At 44.3% G+C, this 21,916-nt stretch overlaps 4 protein-coding genes across 6 annotated transcripts; 2 read left to right on the top strand and 2 right to left on the bottom strand.

Annotated features, from left to right (window-relative positions):
* The first annotated feature begins 440 nt into the window (after window positions 1-440).
* On the top strand, window positions 441-4,332 carry LOC133931188 (delta(24)-sterol reductase-like). The gene is made up of 3 exons (XM_062378019.1): window positions 441-601; window positions 2,286-3,542; window positions 3,701-4,332. Exons 2-3 carry the CDS (start codon window positions 2,301-2,303, stop codon window positions 4,142-4,144), a joined length of 1,686 nt encoding a protein of 561 aa, XP_062234003.1. The 5' UTR covers window positions 441-601; window positions 2,286-2,300; the 3' UTR covers window positions 4,145-4,332.
* Window positions 4,333-5,222: 890 nt separating this feature from the next.
* Window positions 5,223-5,987, top strand: LOC133931187 (gibberellin-regulated protein 2-like). Its single transcript, XM_062378018.1, has 2 exons — window positions 5,223-5,558; window positions 5,649-5,987. Exons 1-2 carry the CDS (start codon window positions 5,402-5,404, stop codon window positions 5,834-5,836), a joined length of 345 nt encoding a protein of 114 aa, XP_062234002.1. The 5' UTR covers window positions 5,223-5,401; the 3' UTR covers window positions 5,837-5,987.
* A 32-nt stretch (window positions 5,988-6,019) lies between these two features.
* LOC133931184 (uncharacterized) lies at window positions 6,020-13,244 on the bottom strand. 3 transcript variants are annotated; one of them, XM_062378016.1, is made up of 9 exons: window positions 12,925-13,244; window positions 12,715-12,834; window positions 12,387-12,538; window positions 11,501-11,709; window positions 11,322-11,365; window positions 7,743-10,685; window positions 7,379-7,480; window positions 7,088-7,259; window positions 6,020-6,531 (listed from the first exon to the last, which is right to left on the bottom strand). In XM_062378016.1, the coding sequence occupies exons 6-9, from the start codon at window positions 10,493-10,495 to the stop codon at window positions 6,340-6,342; spliced, it is 3,219 nt and encodes a 1,072-aa protein (XP_062234000.1). In that variant the 5' UTR covers window positions 10,496-10,685; window positions 11,322-11,365; window positions 11,501-11,709; window positions 12,387-12,538; window positions 12,715-12,834; window positions 12,925-13,244; the 3' UTR covers window positions 6,020-6,339. The 3 variants fall into 3 exon arrangements, with proteins under 3 accessions (XP_062234000.1, XP_062233998.1, XP_062233999.1); XM_062378014.1 differs by having other exon boundaries at window positions 11,538-11,709; XM_062378015.1 differs by lacking the exons at window positions 12,387-12,538; window positions 12,715-12,834 and having other exon boundaries at window positions 11,538-11,709.
* Window positions 13,245-13,327: 83 nt separating this feature from the next.
* Window positions 13,328-21,896, bottom strand: LOC133931186 (photosystem II stability/assembly factor HCF136, chloroplastic-like). Its single transcript, XM_062378017.1, has 8 exons — window positions 21,544-21,896; window positions 20,613-20,848; window positions 20,392-20,522; window positions 19,730-19,862; window positions 19,519-19,641; window positions 13,963-14,037; window positions 13,727-13,842; window positions 13,328-13,616 (listed from the first exon to the last, which is right to left on the bottom strand). The coding sequence occupies exons 1-8, from the start codon at window positions 21,842-21,844 to the stop codon at window positions 13,550-13,552; spliced, it is 1,182 nt and encodes a 393-aa protein (XP_062234001.1). The 5' UTR covers window positions 21,845-21,896; the 3' UTR covers window positions 13,328-13,549.
* Window positions 21,897-21,916: the final 20 nt, after the last annotated feature.

Here is a 21,916-nt window from a genome sequence, read left to right as displayed (position 1 = left end):
AAAAATCATTTTAAAAAATAAACTGTTTTACTCAGCTTTCTATTTTTTATAGCAAAAGTGAGTAGAAACCGAAACAAACAAACACCGAGTGTCTAATCCAAGTGTACTGCAGCGGTTTTTTGTCCTCTTCTCCCACACTTTATTACACGACGACCCTTGCTACAGCTAGTATTTCACATCCAGGGACATACACTGCGCTATGTATCATATAGTATACCCTCGTATTCTCTTCTCTTCTCCTCTCTTGGACGGACCAGCACCTTATCAAACTTATCCTGCAAATCACATTGAAAGTTGTCTTAGAAAATGCCATTAAAAACTACAGCGGAATGCAAAGTGCACAGCTAATATAATATTGGAGGAGGGAATATGAATATGATTGTGTATGGGCTGACACTTGAATACAAACATGTACAGGGTCTAACACGCAAAAGAGACAATAGAACCCTTTCCTTTGCCTTCCTCCTTAAAACCCTCCACCCACTTCTCTACCAGCCTTTGCGCAGATTGTAGAGTCTATCTAGGGGAGAGGAGACAATCCCCTTCCCTTCCCTTCCCTTCCCCTTGCAGCAGATCACTCACAGCGGGCGGGCCTCCGAGGGTAAGATCTCCACTCTTCTCTTCTCTTCTCTTCTCTTCTCTTCTCTTCTCCAAGGGCAAGGGCAAGGGCATCCGATTCGTTTGCTTCCTGTAGCCTCTCCACGATCGATTGCTCTGCTTAGATCTGCTGTAAATGATACTTTCCTTTGTTGACTGCCTCGTTGTATGCATGGTGTGGGAAACGAAACCCCCCTTTCCCTTCTCTTGATGAGTCTAGGTAGCAGCCACATCTTGTCTTGGATGATGCGAATGGAACTGGCGCTCACTCTCTTCCATCCTTGATATTAATTCCCTTCCCGGTGCTTCTTGTAACGGGTACACATTTTCGGCCAACTAGGCCATTGAAAGATGGGGAAATGTTTGTGTTCACCTGCAGTCATGCAGGTTTCTGCTTCTGTTTGATTAGTGACAGTCCTTCACTTTTGGGAAAAGGAGCCCTTCTGCTACAAAATTCCCAATCTTTTTGTGCACATGGGCCGACTTTTTCTTGTGGAAGCTGTAATACGCACTCCACCAACAAAGACATCTTTTCTACTAAATCTGTCAAGGAAGGTCCCCAGTGATGAAAAGAACATGTTTTTTTGTGCTGTTATTTTTCCCTCCTAATTGCATTCTTCAAGGGACTCATGATCCCGTTTTCTCTAGGAGAATAACTCAACGTGATTTGGATTTTTATTTTGAGATGGGGACCATCAATATTTGCAGGATCAGAGACTCCTGAGGTCTTTCTTCTTCATGTCAGCTCAATTGCATGGCTGCTAGACACAGATCCATTCGATTTCAGGGTTAAAACATGTTCATAACGGATAGATGTGTGCCATTGTTTCATGTCACAATTGTTGCTCGCATGCATGAGTTCTGGTGCCCAATGTAAAAAAATCTGGTCGCTACCTTTGCCCAGATGCACTCTTCGGATGCAGTTAAGTGGACAGTGACCGCATTGCAAGTCATAGCTTTAGAAGAAAAATATACTAGGATTTAGGTTGGTGCGTTGGCCCTTGTGGGGTTCCAGGATTAAAAATAGCAAAAAATACTGTCTATTTTTTTTCTGGGATCTGAATTGCTTTGTCTACATATGTATATCTCCGAGGTTCATCCTTCTCTTAGGAATGCTGTATTAAAGCTTCTTCTCAACTTTAGGTTGTTACCTGGACCATATGATCAATCTATCCCATTCTTTGTACTACTTTCTTTTAATAGCCACACCACATGCATGTTACATCAAGTCAATGTCACCTGACTAAATAATCTCTGTTGTGCTTGCTTCGTTTCTGTTTTGATGATAATGCAAGGTTGCGGTATTAGGAATAACTTCTAGTCCTACAAATACTTACTTGCCATGGAACTATTGCTGTCCAAAGTCTTAATTGCTGCATGTGAATGTCGTGCTGTCCGTCAATAGGCGCTTGCTATGGACCTTCTGGTCTATTTATTCATTCAGTGTTACGGCATCGTTTTACTTGTTTCCTGAAACATGAGATGCTAAGATGGAGGTGTGATGGATGTAGCTTTATTAATATAGCTGTGGTGAAGATATGTCTTGGCAGTTCAGATGACCGTGCACTAGCTTCTGTTGCTTTCTTCATCTAGTGTTGAATCTTCTCCCTGATATGGTTTGCTGTTACTGGTTAAAGTCACTGCTCAACTAACTCTGCCTTGTAATCTTTTAATTGTTTTCTTTTCAGAATTAACCCCCAACCATGGCGGACGTGCAGGAACCGCTGGTGCGCCCTAAGAGGAAGAAAGTTTTGGTGGACTACTTTGTACAGTTCCGATGGATCCTTGTGATCTTTGTGGTCCTTCCAATTTCAGCTCTGATCTACTTCAACATCTATCTGGGAGATATGTGGTCTGCCATGAAGTCAGAGAAGAAGCGCCAGAAGCAACATGATGAGAATGTGCAGAAGGTTGTGAAGCGGCTCAAGCAGAGGAACCCAAAGAAGGATGGTCTTGTTTGCACAGCCAGGAAGCCCTGGATTGCTGTTGGCATGCGCAATGTAGACTACAAGCGCGCCAGGCATTTTGAGGTTGACCTTTCTGCCTTCAGGAACATCCTTGAGATTGACAAAGAGAGAATGGTTGCCAAGGTTGAGCCTCTTGTAAACATGGGTCAGATAAGCAGAGCTACCTGCCCGATGAATCTTGCCCTTGCAGTCATTGCTGAGCTCGATGACCTTACTGTTGGTGGGCTAATCAATGGTTATGGAATTGAAGGGAGCTCTCACCTGTATGGCCTTTTCTCTGACACAGTTGTTGCAATGGAAGTAGTTCTTGCCGATGGCCGAGTTGTTAGAGCCACCAAGGATAACGAGTACTCTGACCTTTTCTATGGCATTCCCTGGTCCCAGGGAACACTTGGGTTTCTTGTTTCAGCTGAGATCAAGCTCATTCCCATCAAGGAATACATGAGGCTCACATACACTCCAGTTAAAGGGACACTGAAGGAAATGGCGCAGGCCTATGCTGATTCTTTCGCGCCAAGAGATGGCGACCCTGCAAAGGTCCCTGACTTTGTTGAAGGAATGGTGTACACAGCAACCGAGGGTGTCATGATGACTGGTGTTTATGCTTCCAAAGAAGAGGCAAAGAAGAAGGGCAACAAGATCAACGGCGTCGGATGGTGGTTTAAGCCTTGGTTTTACCAGCATGCTCAGACGGCGCTCAAGAGGGGTGAGTTTGTGGAGTACATCCCAACAAGAGAGTACTACCACCGTCACACCCGGTGCCTGTACTGGGAGGGGAAGCTGATCTTGCCGTTCGGTGACCAGTTCTGGTTCAGGTTCCTGCTGGGTTGGCTGATGCCACCGAAGGTCTCTCTGCTCAAGGCCACCCAGGGTGAGGCTATCAGGAACTACTACCATGACAACCATGTGATTCAGGACATGCTGGTGCCCCTGTACAAAGTTGGAGAAGCTCTTGAGTTTGTTCACCGGGAAATGGAGGTGCGTTTATCTTTGAGCTGCTTACTTTTCAAGTTTCAGTAAGATTAGCTCTGGTTGCTTGTCATCGTGTCATCTCTATACTGACTATTATTGCGTACCCTAACCTGCTGCTGCTTAAGGTGACTGATGAGTCAGTAAGTAATACTTGTCTGTTTTAGGTGTATCCACTGTGGCTGTGCCCTCACCGTCTGTACAAGCTCCCTGTGAAGACCATGGTGTACCCGGAGCCAGGGTTCGAGCACCAGCACAGGCAAGGCGACACCAGCTACGCCCAGATGTTCACCGATGTCGGCGTGTACTACGCCCCTGCTGCCGTGCTGAGGGGCGAGGAGTACAACGGTGCGGAGGCGGTCCACAGGCTGGAGCAGTGGCTGATCGAGAACCACAGCTACCAGCCGCAGTACGCGGTGTCGGAGCTGAACGAGAAGGACTTCTGGAGGATGTTCGACGCGTCCCACTACGAGCACTGCCGCAACAAGTACGGCGCGGTGGGGACCTTCATGAGCGTGTACTACAAGTCGAAGAAGGGAAGGAAGACCGAGAAGGAGGTGCAGGAGGCCGAGGCCGCCATCCTTGAGCCGGCCTACGCTGATGAGGCCTAGCTATCCCGTTGATGACGAACCGTTTCCTTCGCCGAACGAGATGTTGGTCTGAACTGCCCTCGTTTTGCTTAATTATTAGAAGTTGATTGATGTGTAGTGTCTTCTGTAGTACCCTTTCTTCATCATTGTCAGTGTGTTTAGTACTGAGTTTAATTTATCTATGGAATTGCTGGACTTGGTTATTTTCATGCATGGTTCTGTCTGTCTGTCTGTCTAATTCTGGATGTTCTCTTACTACTGTGGTTGGCTTCCCATGCCGTAGTCTTTGGAATGTGAGCTGCTGCTGTTTCTTGAATGTCTTTGCTGTCACGTCCAAGTGTACCTTCCATCAAGGGATCATAGTCGGAGAGCAGCTGAATTACCCACAGTAGCTTGCACTCTATCATGCACGGACCGGACAGAAATCAAATCTGTGAGCGATCACGGAGGAGCGCGAAATTGACTGCCAGCCCAGTAATTCTTGCTGGTTTTTAACTTCGACTGAAATGTGAATGCATGTGATCGATCGATCACGGGGAGAGGAAGGGAGCGACGACACGCTGAGACAAAGCATGTGGGTGAGTGACACACAGCTCTCAGCTCAGCCCAGCTAGATCGCCCCCAGGTCAGGTCAGGCCAGGCCAGGCCTGTGGGTGCCGTGCATCTGATCTGCGATTCTGCTAGGTGAATGCATGCATGTGCGCAATGGGCATTGGCCCCCATCCAGGAACAGCTCCTCTCTCTTTCTCTCTGTCTCTCTCCGACGGGGTACCGTCATATGCAGGGTAAAGCTTGTTCATTCATTCATTCGCATCACATGCATGCCTACCTTTTCTCGCTCACTGATTCACTGTACCTCGCCCCATTCCATTCATCACAGCTTCGGTTCATTAGGACTCCGGCCAGTTACTGCGTGCTGTCTTACAAGAGCAGAGGAGAGCACTGATCAATTACTTGCTTGTGATTGTAGCAGCATCCATGCATATCAAGTCTGAATCTTGCATTGCATCCATCTTGGCATGGTTAGCAACTTGGCAGTACCAAATGTATGTTTCACCAGGTCATGCTGTCAGTCATTGCGACAAACGTCCATCATTAATTATTTATTAGGTGAGCCCATGCTGTCATTGTACCTAGTTAAATAAGGCAGAATGGTGGTAGTGCATTTCCTTGTCTCTGCAGCTTTGGTTTCATTTCCTTGTTGCCCCTGCCCTGCCCTGCCCTGATCTGCAGCTAAACCCCTCTTCCTAGCTAGAGGCAGGCTAGAGCACCTGCAAGATGAAGAAGACGAAGACGCTCCTCCTCCTTTTTCTCTTGTTGGTCCTTGCCGTGGCCGTCGACGCGGCTGCTGCTGCTGATCCACAACCACAACCACAGGCGCAGCAGCAGCACAGGATAATGAGGACCAGATCCCTGCTTCAGGCTCCAAAACTAGGTACGCATGGATGCAACTCCTCCGACGACGATCCTTGCTTAATGCATGGCTCATCTGCCTGCCAGCCTGACGGCATTCGCATATATGCAGACTGCCATGGGGCGTGCTTGGGGCGGTGCGGCAACAACTGGAAGAACGAGATGTGCAACAAGATGTGCAATGTCTGCTGCAACCGATGCAACTGCGTGCCGCCGGGGACAGGGCAGGACACCCGTCATCTCTGCCCCTGCTACGACACCATGGTCAACCCACACACCGGCAAGCTCAAGTGCCCATAGATTCCAATTCCATTCATGGGTTACACTAAACTGGCTTTGTAGGACTCTCTAGCTGTGAGCGAGCTTCGTGTGAATCTCTGCTCTGCTCTCCATGTATCGAGTCGACTTTCATGTGCAATAAGCCCTAAACAACTTCCTTTTGATGATTCTCCATCACACCAGGCGCAGCTTAAACACAAGGTATCCAACAGTAAAAACCAGATCTCTTGTTGTTCTCTTACAGGGTTGGTCGGTTGCACATATATACAGATGATCATCAGCTAGAAACAAAGTCACACACCTAAAAATCTGGTAAATTCACTCCGCTATCACTTGAGCAGCACTTCCAGACATAATATACAGGGTATCGTACGTAGGTAGGTTACAGTATGGCAGCCTGCAGTTCCTATCACTTTGTTAGTAACTTCCCCTTACTCGCAAAGCTAGACAACACAGCTCGAGTGGTTGGTGCTGCTGCTTCAAAAAGGAGGCTCAGGCACCTTGATCTGAAGCATCGCACACGTCTATCGATTCCGGGAAAGGAAGAACTCGTAATCTGGGTGCCTGTTTCTACTCATCTCCCCATTCTTAAGTACGTCGGACCTGGACATCACCGCCGCAGCTTGATTCAGCGTGCGCAATCTCTCCTTCAGAACCTGGGATGGTTCACTAGACTGCGACTCTTCTGATTTTCTCATCTGAAACCACCACTCCGCCTGCATTAGAAGAGGACGAGTAAAAAGTAAGAGGGCAGGATCAGGACAAGCAGCGTAATAAACAGAGCATAATAAATATGAAGCAGCGTACTGCTGTCACTTAAAAACATCCACATGGCCACGACTACATTCGCCACTACAATCTATTATTTCACCTGAGGCCAAAAGAGCAGTAGCCTAATGCCAAAGGTTTTTGCCAACACTTCATTTTCATGGCCTTGATGAATCGTTTAAGAGAACTAATTAGGAAAAATAATCTTTGTAAAAGTACAAGATGCTCAACTGGCTTCCCGGTAAATATAGGATCTTGGTATGTAGGAAAATATGGCAAAGTAGGTATGATTTATTTTTTGGACACAGGGTACATCTGGTAAAAAGAGATATGCTTACGACATGAATCAAACTATGTTCACAGCAGGAAGCAGAAACAATAAAACATCAAGGTTGGAAACCTCAACCCATGTCAGAAGACAAAATATTTTAAGTCTGACATCATCACCAACTTACACCATTTTCGGGTAACATCTATGTATCAAGAAATATGTTAGTCCTTTACCTTGTCATTGTAAGACTGCAGACCTATGACTGGCAAAACAACAGGAGCGTGACCAGCCTGGTCTGCTGAGCTACCTCGATGAATCCAGTGCCTGAGAGAATGATATGACAAGAATGCAGCCTGAAATTTACCATCTGGTATACGGTATATGGGATACCATGCAACACAATACCTGAAATTCAAGAGAGTTTTGTTCTAAAAGCAAGCTCACCCACAAAGTTTTACATATCTGCATATGAGTATATGATAAATGATAATGGCACCAATAACAGCGGAGAGCATAGAACAGACCAAGAGGCTGGATGGAGGTCATGCAGGCTGAGCCCCAAACTCTTTGGGTCTCCAGATATTTGGCAATTCGACGGTTTCACACCAGAAATCAGCTCGTTTACCCTAGTAGGATTGCAATGAGTCCTCTATAAGAACACCTTACAAAAGAAAACACCTTTTCTAGTGTTCAATGAACAAGAATGAACCACGAGTAGAAAATCTTAAATCATTAGTAACGAGGAATGGAAGTGCAATAACATGGAAAATAGTAGAAAAGGAATATGGTATAAGGCACCATCTTCATGAAGCAAGATTATGACCATCAATCACACGTAAAGGACTAAGAATAAGCACGCAAACACACTGTTTATGTAATTAGACTCACTTGTCAAATAACTGTCGCCGCCAGCATGGTTGTTCAGATTCAAAATATTCAAATATGAGCTCTCCATTTGCCGACTGCTGATCATCTTCAGTACTCAAAGTAGATGACCTATTTCTTGGATTAGATTGTTGTGGCAGAAGCTTTGCGAAGATCGGGGGCAAGTTCAGACAAGGAGATGCTTCACATGTCATATCCATATCGATTGCCTCCTTATCAATGCTTCCACCATTGGTTCTTTTAGGTTTACTGAAAAGTTGAATGGCAGATAGATATGGTACAAAATAGGTAGTAAACTGACAATGACTATTCCACAAGCCTTCCGATCTATGGAAATCTTGTGCCTTTACTTCCAAACCATAACAACCAGGTTCTTCGTACCACTGCCAGACACTACTTAGAGTGATGTCTGGAGTCCGATGCAAACATAGGCCATCTTTTACACATTCTTGCAGGCAAGATTTACAGCCAGTAGGGCAAGGGCTACAGTGCACAACTGGAGAAGCAGAGTAAATAAATTGTTCAAAATCAGCAAGAGGCCAACCAATGCGAAGTTGGATATCTTCCACTCTCAGCTGTGCTGTGTAAACATCACTGATGGCTTCTCTTATCTTGTTGTAACCAATCTCAGTTCCATTATATGCTTGGCATTTCAAATCAACATGTTCAGATGAGCTCAGTTTAGAAGTCAGTTCCCTAGCTAATTTGCTGTCTTCACCATTAGTTGATGCAGGATCAACTGAATCAGAAATATCATTAGCTGGAACTGAGCCTTCAGCAACAGAAGGCTCCGAGACATCTAAATGGATCACATTGTACACCTCTTTCTTTCCAACAGGAACCCACTTCTGTGAGGGGCTTCCAGCAGCAGAATACAACTTACAAGATTCTTGAGGGTTATTCTCGGTTGTTAGTTTCACACATCGTGCTTCCTCTGTTGCTGTAGCACAAGGATCAGTGTACAAGTTCTTGGAGCTCCAACTGGTGCATGTACCCTTGCTTTCAGGACATAGAGAGTGAGGATCTTCTTGAGTGATTGATATGTGGGCTTCATTGGAAGCAGCTTGTGAGGCTAAATCTGGAACCAAGTTGCAAGATGCTAAAGCAGCTTTCTTCATGCCAGATTGTGAACTCTCATTTCCCTCAGTTGGGCAGTTGCTGACAACTCCAGTTAGAGTAACTTCATCGGCTGAACAAGAATTTGAGGTTGATGCATCACCGGTGTCCTTGACATGAACTAGCTGGAACATAGGCAATCCTTCTTGCTGGGAGTAATCCTTTGGCACCTTGGGTATACCATTCTTAGCAGCATAGTAGTTTTTCGATGACTGAGAACCTTGTTTAGAAGAGCTTCTTTTCTGGCGTAGAAAGGGCGCTTGCTTCTTGAAATTGCATCCAGAAAATGTTTGGTATTTGTTTAATTCATCTTCTTCTTTGGAAGACTCCATTTCAACTGTCTCATTTGGGGACTCCTGTTTGCATGTTTTCCTCTGATTATGTTTTTCCCTATGTTTAGTTGGATCTTGCTGTACACCCTTGTTACTGTCTTCTTGTGCACTCTTATCCTGAATAGGTGAATCAATTGTATGACCAGCTCTAGATACGGTCTTGTCAATTTTTTCTACTTTCTGCCACACAGCTGAACTATCCTTTCCACCATTCCTGTGCCTATTAGCACTTACTGCTCTGTTAGATTGAGTCAAATCACTATAGCTCGGTGTTTTTCTTGATCTTCTGGTGGTCCTCCCTGAACTAAATTGAAGAGAAGTCTTACTGCTGCAGGCCTCACTGCTGCACTGAACTCTCTCACTATGACTACTACAATCAGTGGCATCCTTTGAGCAGCAGGAGCTGCTGCCAAAAGAATCATTTGTACCATCAGCATGAGCACTTAGATGTGAACCTATCAAATGGCATTTCATGCTCACATCATTCAGGCCTGCGGAAGGCCCCGGTTGCAAATGGTCACGTCTATTTTCATCTTTGATGGTTAACCTAGCCTCAACATCGATGCTGTGGTTCCCACTGTTGTCATTGCTCCACCTGCTAAAGAATGAATCTGTGCCGTCAGGGTTAGAAACACAGGCACACAATAACTTCTGGTATCTATTGCTTTTTTCTCCCAAGCCACATTCAGCGTAAGTGGATCCGAATTCTGAAGAACCAGTAGTATTTGATCCATTGTTCAAGTAAGGAACACAACTGCAGCTTAATCTCTCTCCTGCAGTGTCATTAGGTGAACCAGTACATTCAGAACCATCCATCTCTTCAGTTCCTAATGTAGATAAATTCAGCACAGTAGCACATTCCACATAGTCATTGTTGTTCTCACCATCATCTTTGCCTGAATGAGCTTCTTTACCCAATGAGCTAGCAGAGGATGTGATCTCTGACAATTTATCAGCCAGCAAATTGATTGGAAGCACCTCGACAGGAGAAACAGCATAAGTATTCTCTTCACAAGTGATTTCTGATGCCAAATTCAGGTTTTTGTGGGTTGTACACCTGTACCTTTTCTTGTTTCCTTTCTTTTTAGGACTCCTTTTTGGAGGCTTGTCATCATCATGCAAAATATCAGAATCAGATCCCAAAGTAGCAGCAACAGGCCTGGAAGACTTGTTTGCAACCACATGGCAGGGAGGAACTGCTGTCAATGAATTACAGACATTTTTCCTATGCCGAGATTGTCTTAAGGTAATTCGTCCATGTGGCTTTCCATTGAAAACTGGTTTAGAAGAATCAGCCTGATCATGCATGCTCCTTTCATTCGGCTGGTCTAACCAATACAGTATTCTTGGCTATGCTGATAATAACTCAAGGCCCTCTGTAGCAGGAGCTCCTGATGTCAAAGAGCTTACGTTGTTGACCTCTTGAATGTCAGACAAAAATGGTGCTGGCTTCCAATCTGAACAATGCCCCAGTGGAAGTATTGTTAATGCAGTGTCCCTGCCATACCACCAAAAAGACAGTAAACAAGTAGCTTCCGAAAAATGGAAGAACAGATGAGATGCAAGGTATTTGGGTATGGTGACTGGTGACATTGTATTCCGAAAATGCATCATAACAAAAATGATGGTACATATAAACTGGTAAATATATAAGGTTAACAAACTAGCAGAGATTCAGAGAAGACTAGGTGACACTGTATTTGATGCTCTAGTAACAAATTCAGTACATCTATTTTCTAGTTATTTACTCCCTTTTCCCATGTGTGACCTTTCATACAACTATACAAGTGCAAGAAAACTTCATAACTAACCAAGATTTAACCTTCACAGTTGTTTAAACCCCAAATTCTCCAGACAGGTTTGATTGTGTACATGGGTTGCATAAACTTTATTGATGTATGTTAGCAACAGCTAATGGAGCCATCTTTCTTGTTGATTTTTTTTCCTTCATTTTTTTGGACCTGTTATGTTGTTCCCTTTCATATTCATATCATTTGACTTGTTCCCTCCATTTATAATTTTCTTGTTAAGTAGTTTTCACATCTGCTACATCAGCAGCAGATCAGATACACTCAGTCATGTCCACCAGTGATGATTGCCATGCCAATGGAAGCATGTGACAACAGCAAATTACCTGTTCTGAGGACGAACAGAAACAGATTTTTGTATCAGCTGGCCCTGATGAAAAGATAAAATGCCAAGTCAGTAAGGATGGAGAAAGGCAACCTATGCCATGAAAGAACAAGAAAACACATATACACTGCTGTATAATATTTTTTTTCTCGAACGTGCAGGAGAGCTGCGTGTCATTACATTAAGAAAAGATAAAACTTTGAGTACAATGCTGTACCAACGGCCGGGTTAGATGTAGATGAACATACACGCCACAGACTTTGTATAATATAGACCTTTGAAAAGTGGTTGCCGATATTTTGGTCGAATGATCTGTAGCACTGAATATGCGATGTGCTCTGTAGCCTTGTGTCAATAACTTCAAGTGCACACGGCATTTCTTGGAGAGCCTGTAATCACATAAGCTGATTTAAATTTAATACCATACACTAGGTAACAAAGCAAGCTTACAATCTCTCTGAGTAGTTAATTAGCCACACATTCGTCAACAAGCGCAAGCACAGTAAACAGGAAGTAAGCAAATTCCACAAGAATCCACTGACAGTCACTAGGATAGGTTATAAAGTTGCTGGATGAGATTGACGAATACATAATGCGTAAAGTGCGGACATTGACGAGTTATCAAAATTGAGTAACTCGAGCACATTACCAACATGAAATTGGTATTTTCATAGCTTTTAGAATGTTGTTTCTATTTTGAATTTTGAAAGTTCCCATCAAGCACGCGCACATTTGACGGTGGTGATAGTACTACATGTATTTGCATGTGCATATGGAAAAGCAATTCTCATAGAACCATTACAGTTAGAGAAACCATTGTATCATATGTGCTTTGACAATGCAGAACAGCTTGTCCCGTAAAGCTACAACCACATGCCATGACAGGTGCAAGCGTACAGGTCCCTCATGCAACACCCTGTCTGTTACTAAATCTCGAACAAAGCAACTAGTTTGACAAATAAGTTGGGAGCATGAAGCAAGAGTTGTGCAGAGCTTAACCACAATTAACTGCCCTCTACAAGGCTAACAAGCACCGACGCAATTCCATGGTAATAACTAACCATACCAGAATCCAGACGAGCAAGCACAATTTTCCGCTAATCCGGCGTTCCAACTGACCACAACAAATGTGCTTTGACAACAAATTCGTGGCGGTGGAGCGTATGTGGCCTCTGAGATGAGTTTGGATTGTAGCACTAAGCAGAAGGGAAGCAAATCCTGCAAATTGCAGCAAATTAAGGGGCATTGGGTGCGTATCGTCGAAGCAAATCCGCACAAAAGAGTTATAAATAAATAAATCGCGGATTATCTCGAGCACCTAGAGGAAGCAAAAGAGAAACGATCAAGATAATTCGCGACGAGATAGAGGAGGGGGGGGGGGGGACGGAGAGGACCTCAGGGATTCATGGTGATCACCGGAAGAGACTGCGGAATGGAAGCGGACGGGGACAAAATCTGAAGGCAGAAAAGAAGGGAAATCCCTAGGAAGAAGGCGGTCTAATAATAATAATTCTCTGCAATTGATTTATTTATATTTTATTTTATTTCTGGTAAAGAAAAGGAGAATCAAATTCTGTGCTGGAAGGGAGGGCCGGGAAAACAACCTTGTTGGCTTACTCCGGGAAAAGGGCGGAGGGGCCTCCGATCCGTCGATGGAATGGGGGATTCGACTCCAGCAGCAAGGGAGGAGTGTGTTGTTTGGTTAGTGGAGATTATGGGTTTGGATGCGAGGATGGATCGATCATCGATTGAAGAGGAGGACGACGACCGCAGCATTTGGGGACGCTTAGCAAAATCCCGTTTCTCTCTCCTGCCTTATCCTCGCATCGACGATTAGTGTATTGTGGGCCTCTGATTGATCATTGTCTAAATGGTAAGCGTCCCCCCGGGAGTTACCCCAAACCAACCCGGCCGCGTGGGCAGTGCGGTTCGTCATGTTGCCGGTTGGTTACCAGCCAGTCTCATCCTTTTCTCCTCCTGGAGTATATATAGTACGTATCTGCTTCGTTACAAAAATGTTCTACTGTTCCATTCATAATGGTTGCAGGATTTCGTAAAGAGAGAGATCTTTACACTCGTCTGCCTGAGAGGCAGAATGCAAACACAGTCAGCAGCCTTTTACAGTGAATCGATGCCGTGTATGTATAGAGATCAAATTTAATTGTATCTTCGTATTGATTAATTAATTATTACGTATAAAGAGGAGGAGGAAACGAAGCCTGCAGCACTTCAGCCAACATATCGAAGCAAGACGCCGTCGTTCCCCAGCACGAACCCTTTGCTCTCACCAAGGAATCTGCATACAGTTAACAGCAACACCAGCCAATGTGATTCATCACGCCACAATTAATGTTTCTAACTACTGCCTCACTTCAGAAGAGTCAATCGATCAATCAATCCGCTTACTTGACAGAGTAGAGGTTCCCGGGAATGTTATCAGCAGCCTTGTCGCGCACCCAGGTCTTCCCTCCGTTTCTTGTCTTCAGCAACACGCCGCTCCCACCAGCAGCCCATGCCTCATCCTGGAGATGGATGGATAATTGATTGGATCACAGCAGCAGCAGCAGCAGCTGTTCAATCTCATCGTGCGCCAGCAGCATTACGGCTAAACTAACCCAGGCAAGGCATTGCATCTGCATTACCTGTGAGCGAAAGCCGACGTCAAGAATCCCAAAACCTCGGCTCTGCACTTGCACTTCCTCAAAGTCTTCAGTTATCTAGAAATGGAACCCAATTGGTGTAACGTGAGTGCAAAGATGATGTTCAAGAAACAGAAAAGAACAACCAAGATGATAAAAGGGTGCAGTGCTAGCTTACCCATTTTGCAAGCGATGACAAGGTCCGAGAAAACAAGAAGAAATATGCATGGATTTATATATATATATGATGAATGATTGATAAATGTGTTGGTTTGGTTTGATGATTTTTGAATTGCATAAGCTTTTATATATATATATATATATATGTGTGACTGCTATTATGTGCCTATACACAGCGTGGATGCACGCTGCGCACAGGGCTCACGTATGCCCGACTGAGCCAGCCTCACGCAACCAAAGAAGATCTAACGTGCGCGCCAGCCTCACACAACCGAACGTGCTACCACCCACCATCCCGTGGGCCCACTAGATAACCAAATCCGTTTCCACCCCGTGAGCAGCGATTGCAACCAGTTGTAACTGTGTGCATAGACGAGTTACAACATGTAGTATAGAGTGATTGCAACTACAAATATAAAGTGGTTACATATGTTATAACTAGATTGTCTACCATATCGTAACTGTAGTGTTCACCAGGTTGTAACTGCAATGCTCACCATGTTGTAACTCAGTTCTACATATTGTATTTCAACAAGCAACGTTGCAGTTCATCATGTTGTAACTACAATGTTCTACATGTTGTAACTAGAGTGGCTACCATGTTATAACTACATAGACATAACTTCTTTGTAACTGCAACACTGCAATGCTCACCATGTTGTAACTCAGTTCTACATGTTGTATTTCAACAAGCAACGCTGCAGTTTACCATGTTGTAACTGCACGGGGAGGGAGGATGGCTCAGCCGGGGCGCGCGCAGCCGGCCAGTGCGTAGCGCGAGGCTATTATGCGCATAGGCGCAGAATAGCCTATATTGTAATTATGATTATGACTAATCAAAGTTGCAGAGAAAATAAAGTTGATGTTTTTGTGACTGAGCTTAAGAAAATTGTGCACATCGAATGATCCAGTGCTGAAGAAAATGAACTCGTCGGATGATCCGACGTTCATATGCAGTACACGTCGGAGCATTTCAACGAAGAAGCAAAAATTGAAGTACACGCCAGATAGTCTGGCATTGGACATCAATGAACGCTAGAGCTTTTCTTGCAGAAAGGTTGCAAACAGGCTATGGTGGATTTGTACTCGCCGGATGGTCCGGTGCTTAGAAGGAGTATACGTCGGATCGTCCGGCATTCACGTTGTCACTGAGATGTGCTTTCAATTGAGAATTTTGAGCTTGACTAATCTATAATGGGGTTGGAGATGCATGTGTGCTTGTCTCGTGGTGTGCAGGTGATGGATGGTGATGGATGTAACTTGACGGCCGACGGCGGGATGATTAGAGCCAAGCGGGGTGTTTGGTGCCGGACAATCGAGAAAGCCGGACGGAGTCAAAGGTGATACTAGCTAGGCGCATAGAGGTCAAACAAAGCATGAGAAGATAGATGAAAATGACGTGCTGGCAAAGTTTAGCGAAGGAGATGCCAGTGCAAGTGACAAGACGGCCTGAGAAATTGAGAGTGGGATGTCACACCCTAAAAATCCTAATCTAGGTTAAGCGAGAATAATCACCATAATTTTATGTTTTGCGTAAATTTGATCATATGTACATTTGTACTTGTGAGCGAAAATGGTCTAGGTCTAATTAGAAGTACCCCTAGACTTTTTAAAAGAAGAAGAGAAGGAGAAAGGGGAAAAGGGAAAAAGGAAATAAGGTTTTCAGCACAAAACCACCCGGGGTCTGACCGCTAGAGCGCAGAAGGTTTTGAGTACAAGACCGCCCCTCACGATCTGATCACTAGGGCGTAGTGGGTTTTGGTTTAAAACCCATCGACCGACGTTCACTCCTCTCTCTCTTTCATTTCACTCTCACTCGCTCACTTCACCAAAAGAGAGGGAGCGGGAGAGATCACCCCGACATCCCAAACGGTCAGAGATCGACGGAGAGGACCCCCCCCCCCCAAACTTCCCAAGGACTTCCTCGAGTTTCTCCCCCTATTTCCATCGCTGGAGGCACTTTTCCCCAAGTTTTCTCCATCTCAAGCCTAGCGGTCACCTCGAGGCCTAATCCGCAAATCGGAGCTTCCCTGAGGCGAACCGATCCAATACAAAACTCCCCTACACCAAGGTGAGCATCCCCCTATCGTTTTTCTGACGTTCCCGAGCTCTAATCGATCTCCATCTTGAGTTGGTCGAGTTCAACCCTAGCTTTAGATCTTGTACATGGGGTTTCTCAAGTTTGGTCAAGTGCATGTTGTCCAAACTACCCTAAAAACACTCTACTAGTGTCGCAGAGCGTTTCGGTACCTTTTGTGTTCGAAGGCATCGCCGGAGCCTTCGCCGGCAACCTCGCCGATGTGGCGTCAACAGGGTCCCACGGTCTGACCGCCAGTGAGACTAAGTCGCTTCGGACTGACTCCATAGTCAGGAGTCAGACCACCATCATGGTCGGTCTAACCACCAGACCTACTCAGAATCATTTTTCCCTCTGCTCAATTCCGTTGGTCTGACCGCCAGACCCCTGTTTTGACCGCCAGTCGTCCAGTATCCAGTGAACTTAGGATGTCTTAGATGAGGTTCAAACCTTTTGTCTCTTATGTCGTTGGATTTCGTTTACGAAAGCTTTCAAGACATGACGTCTTCCATGTCAATTCAAGATCATGCATCATAAACATATTTCTTTTTCCTCATTCATTAGTTTACTCGGTACATTCTTAATTGTTTAAAGAGTGACACGCCAAAGGTTCACGTGGTCGAAGCCGACACCGAACCAGAATTCGTGAGCGAAGCGCCAGAGCAACCAGGCAAGCATCTAAGCATATTCTACCTTATAATTTGGATCATGTAAAGTATAAATTGATAAATTATTGTTTACGTATGTTATGCATGTTAGCGATATCTGTGTCGGGTATGTGGGTAGAACCTATATTAATACATTACTTCTACCTTGAAATATTGATGATCTCTATCCTTGTAGCCTTAGTACAATAGTGTTGGTGTCTAACTTAAATGATATCTGAAATACTTAGCAATGCATAGACCCTTAGTAAAAGTCGAGCGATGGTTCGACCATCGTTCGCGAGCTTAAGGTTTATTGTTGATCACAAAGATAAAGATGATATTGGAAGGTATGAGATCGTGAGGATGAGGCGAGATTTGAGCGGACGATAGGTATAGCTCGAGAACAAAGTCTCAGATGTTATAGGCCCGTTTGAGTCGATTAAGCATCAACCGTTGTTGCAGTTGGTTTTAGCACGTTCCGTACTACCACATATTCGGATAATGGACGAATGAGCCGATTATCATATGTCGTGTTGACGCTTGCCGTGCATCCCTATGATGTGTAAGAGAAAAGGAATGGGAGAAGCAATGTGGCGAGGAGCCGGAGGTGTTCGGAACACGCTCACAGTAACCCGAGTGCCATAGAGGCATGTGCAAGTGGGCAGTTCTGGATATGAGAAAGGTTATCTCAGAGGCTGAGAAGATGGACCTAAGTTATGTGGGTAAAGATATACCCCTGCAGAGTGTAAGAATAATTTGAATTGTTGCGCTCTCGGTCATGAGCATGCTTCTGTCCCTTTACATCAATCGTAGTCGATGGGAAATGATGTTATGATGAGTTGAGAAGTGGATAGTGATGGTTGATGATGTTTTGAGTTGGTTCAAGTTACATATATATTATGTTATTGATCTCAGGACAGAAGTATATAAATGGTTAGGTGTAGCTGCTCACACAGTCGAGTCATTTGTTTTGCTTTTGTATACAAATTGACTTATCCTTATAGTCGATCCTTTGCTAATTCATCCAGATGTATTATCCTTGGAGTTAGATTATTATATGTAACTATTATGTATTAAGTCTTGCGAGTACCTTCGTACTCACGTTTCTTTGGTGAGTTTTGCAAGTGAGGAAAAGGTGATTTTTGGTTACTTCACGCCCGCCGATATTACCGACGGGTGAGAGTAGCGTCTTCTACTCGAATGACACCATTTGGGGTGATACCTCAGGGCGAATGACTTCACCTATCTTTTGTTGTTTATAGATTTGTCATTCCACTACGTAGTATCTCTAAGCGGTTATGAGGTTAAGTTGTGCTTTTGTCCTCATGTCATACGTTTCTGTAAATGGATGAAACTCTGTAATAACTTAAAGACTTATAATATAATTTTATTACTCGCTCTTTATTATACCTTGATGTAATGTATCATGTTATAAAGGCTCGTGTTTCAATCTTGGATATAAAATACTTGACGGGACTACTGGGACTGGATTCTGGTTAATCATTATGGTCGTGGTTGTGTAAATAATCGCCCTAATGATTCATTAGAATACAATTTAGATTGTTCCTCACACTGGAGAGACTTATCGACGGTTAAAATCGTAAGATAGAGTACACGCATCGACATCGGGATGCTTGCTTGGGGTCAGAGCAAGAGTCGGTGAGTCACGCTTTGAGAAGTATGCAAGACGGTTTCGCTGTCAAAACTGTGTAAGGATGGAGTGCACGTAACATCATCACAAAGCTAGCGTCGAGGCAAAACTAAGTCATGAAGAAGCCACAATCGTTCGATGGACGGAGTGAAAAATTGACCAAAATGCTCCGATAGTAGGTAGAAAGCCATTGAAAAACAATGTTATTTTAAGAACAAGAAAACTTAAGTGTTAAACTACCTTTGTAAGCTTATAAATAGAAGGGTACAGCTTTAGAGAAAGTTTGGATCAACCACTTGTATTCGTGTGCTAGGGTTTTAAAGGAAATGAGAGATAAGAGTTTAGCCTTTGTAATAGGTGAGAGCTTTTTGTGAGAAAATTATCTTATAATCTACCTAAAATAAGGATGATCTTTTGAAAAATGAAGTGCATGTTTCCTCGTATGCTCGTGTTTATCTCCTTCTAGCTTCCTTCTATTACCTCATTTGTTTTGTACGAGTTTTTCTTTTTTGATAAGATTTTCGTTTTTGTTTTTTAAGCTGAATTTCCCCCACATTGTGAGGTTGCTCTCCTTGTTGCTAGAGACATAAAATTTACATACAAATATATATAAATGGGTCTTAAATTATCTTGCCTCTAGATCATCAACTTAGATAATTTCTTCTACCGATAATCTTTTTTTTACTTCGAATGTTTCTGTCCTCAAGCTGCTATCTTTTATAGCTATGACTAAGAGATGAGTTTTAATAGAATCTAGTATTCACACACACATATATATATATACACACACATGCAAGAGAGACATGTATTTTTATGAATATTTTTTTAACAACTTGATTCTCTCCGATTTTACTTCCCATATTGGTCTTTAGATGCGTTAGATGATAAAAAAAATAAGGATATCTATTTTAAAAGAAATTGGTAAAACGCGTCATTCTCAGTCCTACGATATCAAATCAACAAGTCTTGTTGCTTGTCCAAAGTCTTCAAGTAGACGTACTTACCCCAGTTCCTTTGCTGAGGAAGAGTCCACCGCCGCGCACCAGGAGCCAAAGCCCACCATCTGCTCTCCACCCCATATTCTGAATTCTCCGTGCCACCGCCCTGTTGTGCGGTTGCCAAAATGGCTGCAAACGCAGGTGTGTACACTTCAGAACCCCCCTATGAGAGGACAAAGTAATATCAAGTAGCTTTTCAAGCCTCAAGCTGTCGAACCTGCCCAGGTTCCCAGGTCAAATAGAAGTTGCCTCGGCTGGATACAGCAACATAGCGCCCATCAGGTGAGCGGTTCACCGTGTTGAAAGTCCCAGTGTAGTAACTTGCACCGCTAATGCCACTTGAAACTGTTCTGCATCACAACAAGAAAGAAGAAAAGGTGGTGGGCACAATCTCGTGACTTGATCGATCGCCTAGTCACACATCATTGAAAGAAAGGAAAAAAGCACAAGAGGCAACAGCATATCAGTATGATGTGTTCCGTAATCTTTACTGCTTCTTGAACTGGACAGCCAAGAGGGGACTTCAACTACTTTATTGCACTCATATGAATGAATACTCAACGTGACACAACTGTTGCTAACAACGATCATTCACACCGTTCTAATCAAATGAGCATGACCCATATAAACTAATAAGTTCGAAGCTGATCTAGGAGAATGTGCTGCGTAAAAGTATATAAGAATTTCTAAGAGAACTCTACTACACAGTGTAGGCAACCAATGAGCGAGTTTTTTTTTTCTTTTTTCTTTTGAACAAACAGCAAATCATGAGCAGGAGCACTGCTCTTTCATTTAAGGAGAGTGAAAAGTACACTATTGTTTAGGGATTACATATGGAAACTACGAACCAATAAGCAAGTTTGTTTCACTTGTTTCTACCTGTTAAGAGTAGCCGATACGGTCTCTTGCACGGCAGCCTTCCAGTTGTAGCCACGATTAGAAGTAACATAAATTGCTCCCTCATCGGTAACCATCTCTGCGCTTTTCTCCCCAGTAGCTTTTATGTAAACCTGCCGTGTCACAGTAATGAGCAATTTAAGGATTTATGTTCCTACCTTTTGAATGCAAACATGGAAACTCCTATATGCGACGGAAAGTACAATGTTCCCGGGAAGTTGGGCACTCAAAGGTATTCTTTCCCAGCTTTCTCCTGCATCTGAAGTGTGCAACAAAATTGCAGGCTTCCCGATAATCCATCCTTCTTTTCCCATGAAGCTTACTGAATTGAATCTGTAGTTGAAATCTTCGTCCTCTGCTGAAGGGATAGAGCGAGGGAACCAGGTGTTTCCTCCATCTTTTGTCTCCAGTATCGTCTGTCTTGTCCCAAGGAGAAAACCTAAATAGATGCATGAGCCCTTTGTCAGTCATGTTAGTACAGAATGCACATGTCTTCATTAGAGAGCAATTAGTATCTCAAGTTAGAAAATTATGTGCCCTCAAATTTCACGTGTACACACACTGATATTGTCATAGCCAGGACTTAAACATGAAGAAGGTCCGGACAAATTAAAGCTGCATGGCTCACAGTTTGTGGGTGGGCAATCGAACGGACGGACATATACATGGCACAAAGATAAGATTGAGTGATGGACTAGCGGCACAGCTATAGCAATCAGACATCGATTTTATTTTTAGATAATGAATCAGACATCGAATGCGGTATGTTTGTACTTAATACTTGGGACTGGGAAATCCTCTGGTCACATACAAATTTAGTCTCAACTATATTGCTTCCCACAGTTGTCGCCTCAATAAGTGGTGTGCTCAGTGATAATCGCTCCAGTTGTTTTTCTCCTTCTCCACAAATTTGAAAGTTAACAAGTAGCCAGAAAAAAATAAAAATAATAATTAACACTACGGTTTGTTGTCCAGTCTCAAGAGATAAGGGACACAGAGGAAGCGATGCATGCAGTGGATTGGTCTTACTAAGAAATTAACGGCAGTGTCTGCATTGTCATTTCATTTAGAGAAGTAGTAGTACAACACTAGGCAACGGCGGTGGCTAGATTAGAAGCTGGCGTGCATACATACCGTGGGAGGGGTCGTCGGGGACGAAGGCGATGTCGAGTAGGACGACGCCGGGGTCGATAGGCAGGTAAATGCGCTCCCACTCGGACAGCGCCGGCGTCTCGTCCGCGCGCGCCGCGGGGGCCCAGGGAGGTAGCACGAGAGGGGTGACAGCGGCCGCGGCGGCAGTGTGGGCAATGAAGCGGCGGCGGTCGACGGTGGGCGGTGTGGAGTCAGCCTGTGAATGGGAGGCGCGAGGGACGAGGCGGCGGCGGGAGGTGGGGAGGAGGAGGTGGAGGGAGGCGGCGGCGGAGTTGGTGGCCATGGGAGCGGAGACGTGGCCGCGGCGAGGCGCTGCTGCTGCCTGCTCTGCTTGTGGGCGGGCGTTCGGTCCTCT

The sequence above is a fragment of the Phragmites australis genome, chromosome 10 (genome assembly GCF_958298935.1).
Source record: "Phragmites australis chromosome 10, lpPhrAust1.1, whole genome shotgun sequence".
In the NCBI taxonomy this organism is placed as follows: Eukaryota; Viridiplantae; Streptophyta; class Magnoliopsida; order Poales; family Poaceae; genus Phragmites; species Phragmites australis.
The sequence above is the reverse complement of the archived record's forward strand: the minus strand, read 5'-3'. Positions and strand labels throughout refer to the sequence as shown.